The 11,064-nt window shown below is 30.6% G+C and overlaps 1 protein-coding gene across 2 annotated transcripts; it reads right to left on the bottom strand.

The window, feature by feature from the left end:
* Positions 1 to 319: 319 nt before the first annotated feature.
* Positions 320 to 6,479, bottom strand: LOC121121538 (luciferin 4-monooxygenase). Of its 2 annotated transcripts, XM_040716494.2 has the most exons (3): positions 6,233 to 6,479; positions 5,485 to 6,177; positions 320 to 1,842 (listed from the first exon to the last, which is right to left on the bottom strand). In XM_040716494.2, exons 2-3 carry the CDS (start codon positions 6,148 to 6,150, stop codon positions 787 to 789), a joined length of 1,722 nt encoding a protein of 573 aa, XP_040572428.1. In that variant the 5' UTR covers positions 6,151 to 6,177; positions 6,233 to 6,479; the 3' UTR covers positions 320 to 786. The 2 variants fall into 2 exon arrangements, with proteins under 2 accessions (XP_040572428.1, XP_040572427.1); XM_040716493.2 differs by having other exon boundaries at positions 5,485 to 6,478.
* Between the last annotated feature and the right edge of the window lie 4,585 nt (positions 6,480 to 11,064).

The following is an 11,064-nucleotide window of genomic DNA, read 5'->3' as shown; positions in this document are numbered from 1 at the left end:
GATATTCATAAAGTAAAAAAAAAAAAAAGAAGATATATAAATATTATAGATGTATCAGTCTCAAAATTCTGATTTCCCACAAATTTTAAATGCTTATATTCACAATTACATCCTAAAAAGAAAACAAATGTGGATACTTGTTTTCAAGTTCCTACCGGTCTAACTGGTATTGTGTCGATCATTCTTGCAGATTGCGTTCGCTTCCAGTTCAGTCCTAACTCTCTATCTGCGGGGCGCCTACAGGCGGTGGGCTGGAAGGGCCTCTCCCTAATTTTTGCTTTTTACTAGAAAATGTAATATTTGAAATTATATTTTTCAATTTTTTTTTAATATTTGAAGTCTAATTTAATTTTTCACTTTTTTTTCCAAAGAATTTAATTTTTTAAATTTTTTTCCAAAACTTTTTATTTTCTTTGAATAGCTATGAATTTTTTAAATTTTTCTCCGAAAGTTTAAAATTTGAAATGTCATTTTCCAACTTTTTTGGCAAAAATTAATTTTTTTATGAAAAGCTGTGGATTTTTGAAAAAAAAAAATTTTTTTTTTTCTGAGATTAGCCGTTTACTTATGAACATATTTTTTTTCCAAACAATTAAATTTTTTCAGAGTAAATATGGATTTTTGGAATTTTCAAAAAGTTTAATATTTGAAATTTAATTTTGGATTTTTTTATAAAAAAAATTCAATTCCATGAACCAAGCACCCCCACATATATATAATCCTGGGGACACCCCTGATTCTGTTAACCATATTTTCTACAGCATGAATTTTACATAGGTATTTGGCTTAAACATTTTCCGATGCATTATTAAACAAAAGAGGCAATCTTCCTCTGAAGATTTTTCCGTTGGCATTACGTGGTATTGCACTAGTTACTCTAACTCCTCCCTGTAACCATTTATAGCGAGGAAATTTATACGCCTCAAAAGTTCTCTCCAAAACATTCTGCAAACTAAGTCCTTTTTCTATATGATGAAGAACAATTACTCCTGATAATCTCTCGATACCATTTTTGTCCTTTTGACCAAACACGCCTATATCCTTCACAAAAGAACATTTTGAGGAGATGAAGGACTCGATTTCTTGTGGATACACATGATGATTATGAACTTTGACCAAGTCCTTGGATCTACATTTAAAAAATATCTTTCCCGCTGAATCATAGTATCCCACATCTCCCATATAAAAAAACCCATCTTGAGTTATGTTGTACTCATGATCACCAATATATCGCCTCATTCCATATCCAGGTTTAACCACAATATCTCCAACACTGTTAGGACCAAGAGGCTCTCCATTTGGATTCAGAATTCTCAATTGATATTTAGGGAATAAACGTCCTAAATGCTGGTCTGATATTCCCAAACTGATACTTAATGTCTCCGTTGAGCCATAGCCTTTGCAAATCATTTTTAAGGAAGGGAATTGAATTCGGGCCTTTTTCTCATAATTGGTATTAATTGATCCACCAATGGGATAAATTACGAAAACAGAGGATAAATCAAATTGAGAGCTTAAATCATTTGAAGCTCCATTCATTTTGACTGCAAATTCCGGTGAGCAAATAATCATGTTAGGTTTGGTTGTTTGAATGGCGTTAAATAAGTGTGTAGTAGAGAAATCTACATATTCATTAGGAGATCGAAGGATAATTCCTGTTCTTTTTTGAGGTAGTATGTTTCTGAGACCTTCCGTAAATCCTCCTGGATGGAAAAAGTTTGTAAGAATCATGAGGCGTAAACTTGATGGTTCATAATTCTTAATGACGTGGCGTATTTGAAATGGAACGTAGGAGCAATAATGAATTGAGTTGAGTATATTTTCAGCTGAGTAAAGAACGCCCTAAAGAAATGAAAGGGAAATAGACATTACATAGAGTCGGAAATGTTTAGAAACATAGCTATAAATATATACATACATACATTTTATGTCTTTAATATAAGATTATTTTATGTTACATGTTTATCAGGCAAGTATTTATATTACAAATTGAACGGAAGAAAACAACTCTTATTATTTTTTAATAAAAATAAAATCATTGAAAAATAACTAAAAATGTATTTTTTAAAGGTTTACATACTTTCTTTATTGAAAAAGCAATAATGTGCATATAATTTTATAACTATGTTAATAATTTTAAAAGGATTAAATTGTAGTACGTAATAGTACATACTATACACTAAAATTAATTAGTAGACTCAGAATTTGTGTATTATGGCTCAATGGCTCAAAAAATTGCTCATTTTTTAAAGAAATAGATGAAATAAATTTCGATTATAGTTAGATTACACAATAGATTTGAGGATATTTTCGGAGGACAAAATCGGTGTTAAACTATTTTGCCACAGGACATTTTTTGCGGTAAATCATTTCGCCTTACCGCCATTTTGTCTCAAGGATATTTCGCCTTAATATATAAATAAATGATATTTATACGTTGTCATTGTATATTTTTGAATGAAATGGATGATCCCTTTGTATTTTAAATCAAAATATATAACGTTTACTACTTTAAAAAGCTGTAAACGATTGTTGTATGCTAGAATAATGACGGGATTATGCTCAAAAATTTCAAACCATACTCTCCAAATCTCACTGTGTAATGATTTCGAACCAGAGAGAAAATAAGTAATATAATTATATTAATAAAAATAAGCAAACATTACCGCAATTCGAATGGAAGAAGTGATATAACTTCTACAGCCTTTGTTATCGATTATTATTCAACATGGTGGATTATTATTACAAAAAACAACCTAATTTTAGACAGAAGCAGTTATTTCTACTTCCATATAATATAAAAACTTGTCAAAAGAAGAGGCGGCTGGCTGTTTATTTTAACACGACCTTTAAGTGCCTCCCTACAGCCAACAACCTCTTTTTTTGCCCCTTTTTGGATTGTAGCAAATATGATATGACAATTATTTCCTCAAAACTAGCATTCATTGTTTTTTAAAGAAATAAGCATGATATATTTTTATTTAAAAGTTCAAAGGCAAACATCAATTTCAACTAAAACGATGTATAAATCTCATAAATTTATATAATATTATGGAGTAATATAATAGAGGAAAATGGCTTTCAGGCCAAATGTTCTAAAGCAAAAGCAACCTGCAAAAACCTTCCTTAACTAGGCAGGAGAACATTGAAAAAAAAAATTATCTCTCTTTTTGAAGGTAAAACTATTTATATGATGCAATCAGGGTTATGATTACATGATCGGATTTGTAAGGGAGCCAGATTCTGACAGTAGCCAATGAGAGGACGAGAAAAGTTGGTACAAAATTGACTGATGAATAATCCTCCTTGAATCTTGCAACAAAAGAAAAATATTTTTTGCGCCAAATGGCAAAATCCTTACTTTCCATTTAAGAAAAAGGTTGGAGGTATAATAAGTGGGGGTAATGATAACATGCTCCCGTTTAACCAAGATTCCTGAAGGTCTTTGTCTACTTCAAATTTGCTCCAACTACTACTGTAGACGTTAAAAGTGTTTTAGTATCTTTAAAACTACCAATCCTGATCAAAGACAAAAATTAACGCACAAAAACCTTCTTAAGATCCTTATTTATTGATATAATATTACAAAATTTATCCATAAATTATGATAAATATAAATTAAAACACTCATTAGTTTAAATGATCTCTATTAAACTGTATTTTTCTTTAAATACCTTCAAATTACTTCTTTTTCAAAATTTTACCTCTCTTTTTTTGGGTTTAATAGTCGCTCAAAAATTCCAAGTCTACTAATTAATGACAGAACTACGAGACTATTTAAATAATTAATTAATAAATATAATTTATAAAGCTACGTAGGCAAGACTTAAATAATCATTCTTATTTGATTTTTACATTTTACATTCCTGTAGAGAAACATACAAATGTATACTATGATTGATATACGTATGTATATATTTGTGTTTGGACAAGCCCAAACGTAGAACGTATAATTGCACGCCACATTTATAAGTAAAAAGAAGGAGTGGATTTATATTTCAAAATACGAGTATATTGGGAAAATATATGTGATATGATGTTGTACGTTATATTTATATAAGGATTTTTCAAAAGAAAAAAAAAACGATTTTAGAAAAATAAAAAATGATTGTTGTGTCTGCTGTTTTTCTTTTTTGCTCACTCTTTAATGGGTCCTGGGGGAGTGTTAGCATCTCCTTCTAACCTATGCTGTTAATTGTTATGAAATTCATACTAAAATAAAGATATATAGAAAGTTGAGTGACAAATTAGTGGTATTGCCTAAACGTCATCCAAGAAGTATAATAATATCTAATATTATTATTTTATACGAAAGGGTGGGTTTTAGAAGATGTAGCCCCTCAAATAAGGAATTTTGGATTTTTACAAGAACTTTATTTGTCATTAGGGCAAATTATGCAGCAGAACAAAAACATTTATGAATATATTTTTTTTGCAAATAATGTAATTTTTTGTAAATAGCTATAGATTTTTTGAATTTTTTCCAAAAAAATAAATTTTTGTCAATAACTATGGATTTTTCTATTTGTTTTCCAAAAATTTAATGTTTGAAATTAAATTTTTCAAATTTTTTTTTGTGTGATTTTCAAAATTTTTTTCCAAAAAAATTAATATTTGAAGTTAAACTTTTAAAATTTTTGCCAAGAAATTTAATTTTCTGGTAATAACTATAAATTTTTGAAATTTTTTTCTAATAAATTGAATTTTGTGTGAATAGCTATGGATTTTGGAAATTTTTTGGGGAAATTTTAATTTTAGTTACGTCAATTTGGCCCTCCCCCCATGATTTGTATATATATATATAATTATTTATTATTTTCCGTGCACTAATGCAATTTTAAATTTAGAACGTTATACTCTTAATTGCAATAACTTTCGCTTATACCTCCTCAATCTTCCATGTAATCAAAGCTTAGAGCTCAAATACATGTCTTTTCTGCAGTTAAAGGAAGACAATGTATCTGAAATTGTCAATATTTCTCTTTTCCCTGTTCGAGTCTACGTGTACTTGTAGAGCAAAGAATGTGAATCGGGTTCCAAGTTCATGAAAATTTCATGTAAAGTGTTCAATATCAAAGTCATTACTTATTAAGGACGAACAAAGGATTAAGTTTGTTAGAATCAATAAAAAAAAGCTGCAAAATTATCCTGCGAGTCCTTAGAAAAGAAAACTTTTATAGACTATTCCAGAGAACCTTTTTTAGTGATAAAAATATATATTTTTATTTCGATTAAAATGTCTAATTCTATTCTTTTTGTCATTGATAATGTACTGTCATCATCTTACGTTGTACTACAAGCTCCCAATTTAGGGGCAATATACTGCTCAAATATCTTTTACATATTTGGGGGTTTACAATTTTTGGTTTAGCACTATCTTTTTTGTTTTAAGTACTACACTTGTACAGTTAAAAAAGGATGGGGATCCTAGTCTATAGCTACTCATGCAACTGTCATATGATAAACAGTTTTTAAGGACCTTACCTTCGGCTCTCCTGTTGAGCCTGAAGTCCAAAAAGTGACTGCTATTTCACTTTGAAGTGACGTCCTCCCTTCTCGATGGAATATCTCAACAACTTCATTGTCATCATTCATAAAAATCTCTTGCAAAGACATGTATCCAGGCACTGGAGTAAGAGAAATAATTCGGTCCACACCAATGTTTGATATCTTTGGAATAGCAAATGTCTCGGTAATCACAACAATCTCCTCCAAATTTAATTCTTCCTTCAAAATCATCAACTGTCGTTCAATCGTTTCTCTTGAACTGGAAGGCTGAAAAAGAGACACAGATGATCCCAGGAACCAAGTTCCCACCACAGGAATGAAGAAAAAACGGTTATTGTTCAGAAGAAGCACAGTCGCAAATCTTGCATTTCCATGTCTTTCATTTATAAAATGTGCAAATCTCTTTGTATATTTAACAAATTCTCTGGGGGAAATTGAATTGCTTCTATGCTCATTCTCGTATGACAAAAAACTTCCTTTATTAGAGTAGCATAGATGATCCAAATATATGACGCCTAAATGTCTGGGAGTCAAATACTTGTTACTACAAGAGAAGTCGTTTAAGGCAGTGTCATCATTGTTGGCTATGGGTTGTAGATTAGGTCCACGGAGAGTTCCATCATTTTCAATCACATTGATCATCTTGAGCACAAAATACGAATGAGTGTACTAAATATATATTTTGGAAGGAGAAGGTGATGTAACAGTAGTTTTTTATACTCACAAGGATTTTGCTACACAGAGACGGAGTGTGCGTGAGTAATTGAAGGTTCTAGAAAAATACCTCGTAATTGACTACATACAAAATTATGTACTATTTTATGAGCGCTCTATAAGAAGATACATTTTTTTCTTCTTTATAGCAAATGGCCAATGGAAAATTTCCACAATATTATGTCAGTATGTACTTAGGTATTATATTTTTAATTTTTTCGTAATGGGATCATGTTTAAAACCCATTCCTTTTTATTGTATTACGCAGTGTTGTATCGGTCCTTATATAGGATGGAGTACTCCAGTCTAGTCCCAATTATCCTTCATGAAGTTAAAATCGATCCCTAGTTATTGAGGGTGTTTTTCCTTTATTATTACATAATTATATTATACATATAATAGAAAAAATTATATGATTCCCGGTAATTTTCCCTTAAACTAGTTAGCCTCTAGACATTTTGTGTTTAAGCTGTTTTGCCTGAAAGATATTTCGCTTTAATAAATAAATAAGGGGAGTTTATACGTTGTCATTGTTTATTTTTCATTTTTTTTTCTCTTCAAGCTGTTATTATTAGTATTTTATTCTTGAGGAGATAACATCACAGTATTGAGGAGCTACATGTGAGTGTGCTCTTGAAAAACGTAGAGTAACACGGAAGATTTCTTTGAAATTACCTTTTATATGTATAAAGCAAGTTTTTTATGGTCCTCGATGCCTAATAATAACAGGTAATACTGCATGTATTGAATAAATGAAATCCAGTAATTTATATTAAAAAAAAGAAGTCAAATAGTGAATCAAAAATGAGATTGTAAAGTAGAGAGAAGTGTTATCCAGCTGATCATAGCGGTATAGAGTAGAAAGGTGAATTATAATGGTTAAAAATACCTGGATCCCAAGGTTAAAAATACAAGGTTAGGCCATCATGTAATCGGCCTGGCTAGAATTTTCAATTTCATCTATCGTAGCGACTGCTGGGTAGGACATGCAGATTTTGACAAAACACGAAACCAATCATAGTCCAGGACGTGACTATTGCTAGAATTTTCATTTAATATATCGTACTGACTGTTGGGCAAAACACCCGACCAATCATATTCTATGACGTCACTATTAAAAAAGTCAAACATCAGATGTACACGTGTTATGGTATCACCTTGTATTTCTATTAAATTAGTTTGATCCTAGCTGCATTTTGTACGAATAATAATAATGATTTTGAATTATTGTGAAGTTCAATAATGATATTAATACCCAATTTATTTTTCTTATGTCTTCTAGATCGTAATTACAAAATAATAATTATTGCTTTGATAATACTCTGTTAATACTTCAAGCATCCTTTTCTTTAGAAAAAAAAATACACAGATAATTTCCCAAAAAAGGTATTTCTATATGATGAAAGCAAATTTTGTGTTTATGTTGAGGTCTAATAACTCCAAGAAATATTGGGTACTACCAGTAGTTTTTGAATAAATTTTAAAATATTTTGTGTCCCAATGTCCCAAAATTGTCTTTTTGCTAATAGTCCACTTACCGTATAAAATATAACCTTAACGAGCAAACAAAAGAAGTTATGAGCGGAAGAAAATAAAACTTATCCTATTTCATATTTTGCAAGGATATGGACAGTAAAATTACGCACCCACTGGCGATTGCTTTATAATCGGATGTTTTCTCTTGAATAATTGAATAATATTGCCAACAAATAATTCAACGAATCAAATATTTGTTAAACATTATTCTGTTTCTGACAGCCTTGAAACAATTTATGTTTGAGTGGATAAATAAACAAGAAAAAATATGACGTTCAAGATTTTTTCTTCAGGGTTTTTCATTAAGAACCCTTAAACATTTTTTATAAATAAAACACATATGTTTAAAATTTTTACCAGATTTAATTTTTTAGTACACATTATAAACATATACATTTACGTATTAAAATCGATTTCTTTAGCATTACCACCACGAGCACATAGAAGTCAAATCCTAATTTTCAATTACTTTTCGAATAAATTGGAGAAATTTTGCGTTCCAATTTTTTTCTGAGTTCTTTTAACGTCGCCCGCTTATTGGCGTGGACCAATGAATTTGCGTGACCCAAAAACAAATAATCTAAAAGCGTTAAATCGCTCGTTCGAGGCGGTCAATACACTAGTCCATTTCTCGAAATAACCCACTCACCAAATTTGCTTTGTAATAAATCGATTGTAACATTTATTGTGTGACAAGTGGCATCGTCTTGTTGAAACCACATATTTGCCAAGCCTATACCATGCAATTAGGGTAAAAAAAAATCAGTTATCATGCTGTATTAACGATTTTTATTTACAGTAACGTGGTAATTATCATCATCAACGAATGACCCCTCCAACATGAAGTCTACAGAAAACACTCATTTTTTGGGATGCAACGGTGTCTTGTGAAGCACTTATGGATTGCTGCATGACCAGTAACGTATATTTTGCTTATGAAGCAAAAATGAGTTTCATCACTCAAAAAAATGATTATGTAATGAAAATTAGCATCAACATTGAACGGTTATTTTGATAATGAATTTGGATAATTTGTAATCGTTGATCAAGTCTAATTCACTCAATGATTAAATGAATACTAATGAAGTTTCTAAATGTCAATGAAGAAAATAAACACGAATTTTTTTGAAGCGTTCCTAATGAAAAATCCTTTTGATGACAATCTGAAGAGTGTTTCTTTACATTTTCCAAAGCTGTTATCAATATTTTTTAATTTGTGAAAGGGGAAAATCTAAGTATAAATTCTTTTGAATTATCCAAACAAAATATGCAGTTTAAAATCAACTCTTCTGTAAAAGCTTAGTTGCAAATGCAATCAAAATAGTAGATCTAATGATTAGAACAATGATATCCAACTAAAAATATGTACCTTGCATTATCTAAACAAGTTATGCATTGTCTTGCATCAGCGCTGCATTAAGCAGGATGCATATGTGTCCCACTTTTTGATGTTTCTTAACATAATATGTCATCCACTACATATTAGGTCAATTGAAAACTAATGTTCCATTTTTGAGAGACAATATCTTTGGTATTTAAATCTATATACTTGTATATAAATGTGCTTATAAAAACAATTATGGTTATAGTCCTATCGAACAAAATAAAACATTCTTTGGATTAATATAACCTCCATTTTAATAAATTGTATTGCTTCTTCAAATCCCATTGAGTCAAAATGGTGAAATTATGTTGACGTTGTTTTATCTTTGATTGAAACTACCCAAAATTTTATATAAAAAATATATTTCTATCAACATATATGTGACCAATGATGGGTCGATATTGTTGTGTTGGAAAATATATTTACTTGAAACTATGATTCTTAGAAAAATCATAACTCGTTTTGTTCAAACGATGTATTATGATACAAGTCTAAAAAAGAAAAAGAAAATATTTTACTTATTGATATTGTATGAAAGAATGAAAAAAAAAGTAGTTCAAACTTGAAATGTACAAATTGCTTGTTCTTTATCCATTTTAAAGAGCTCTATAGAAAGTGTGGATATGATTATCGTACGAAGAGTCATAATTCCTACCTCCCTTCCTCTTTGATAAAGAAAAAAAACAACACTTGTAAATCTTCTTTTAAAAAGTGAAGAGCGGATAAATTCATGGAATTAGGAGAATATGGTGTTATTTATTAAAAAAAAAAAATTACTTCAATTATGTATTAACATATGAAAATAAAGTTTCATCGAACATACTTGGTGATAAAAACGTTTGGATTTTGGAAATGTTAGAAAAAAACCCCGAAACATAAACATGGTAACCCTGACAATTGGAAGAATAATTTAGAGGGGAGAAGTTTAGCTGCCCTAACGTATTATTTTCAATTCGGTCTTGCATTAGTCAATAATATGGGTTCAGTTGTGTTTAGTAGATAAGGAAGTTCACTCTTCAGGAATTAAATAATAATGATAACAGCTTAGGAAAAAAACAAAAAACAATCTTCAGGTTAAAACCCCCCGCTGCAGCTTCACAAAGCATATATATTCCTTCGAAAAGCTCCAAAATAACCACCAAGCACATGGCTTTATTAAGACTACAACAAGGCCACGTATGAGTTTAAAAACCAACACTTTACAAATAATTTAGTCCCTTCCATGACTTCAAAATGAACCCTGATCCCATGGTTTGTTTAAGACTACGGGTGGTACACTATGCAGGTTAAAAAACACCGCCAACACTTCACAAAGTTTTTTGGCCCCTTTTAATATTTCAAAATAAACCCCAGATCTATTGCTGTAGTCTTAATTAATCTATGGGACAGGGTATTTTAGAATTTTTGGCAGGGGCCTAAATGCTATGTGATGTGGAAGCAGTGGTTTGTAACAGCCCCTGGGCTTGGGCTTTAATTTGAAGTATACAGAGGGGAGCTAAATGCTTTGTGAAGTGGCGGCGGTGGGTTTCAACCAACTTGGCGGCCTTACCATGGCACAAAACAAGTTTTGCGATTTTGTAAGTAAATGACGGGAAATTTTCCCACAATGGCAATTTTCTCAAGGGCAATTTTTTGTGCACGCTATATTTTTGTTACGCGAAGTCTGGAACTATTCATATAGAAAGACATGCTGAATCTCTGATTCCCATTCTTTCTCTGGAACCCTTTAATCAACGAGAAATTTTTGTAGCTTTTAACTTTTTTCCACACAATGACTACACATGACGCCTCTATCATTTCCATGATGTCGAATTTTGACGCCCTAGTAAATAAAGCTTGACATTAACCAAAAAAATGATGTTTATCTGGTTAATGAAGACAAAATTTGTTAACATCTTTTGTATACTCATGTGTTTCCTTTC

The sequence above is a fragment of the Lepeophtheirus salmonis genome, chromosome 7 (genome assembly GCF_016086655.4).
Source record: "Lepeophtheirus salmonis chromosome 7, UVic_Lsal_1.4, whole genome shotgun sequence".
Taxonomy (NCBI): domain Eukaryota; kingdom Metazoa; phylum Arthropoda; class Copepoda; order Siphonostomatoida; family Caligidae; genus Lepeophtheirus; species Lepeophtheirus salmonis.
The sequence above is the reverse complement of the archived record's forward strand: the minus strand, read 5'-3'. Positions and strand labels throughout refer to the sequence as shown.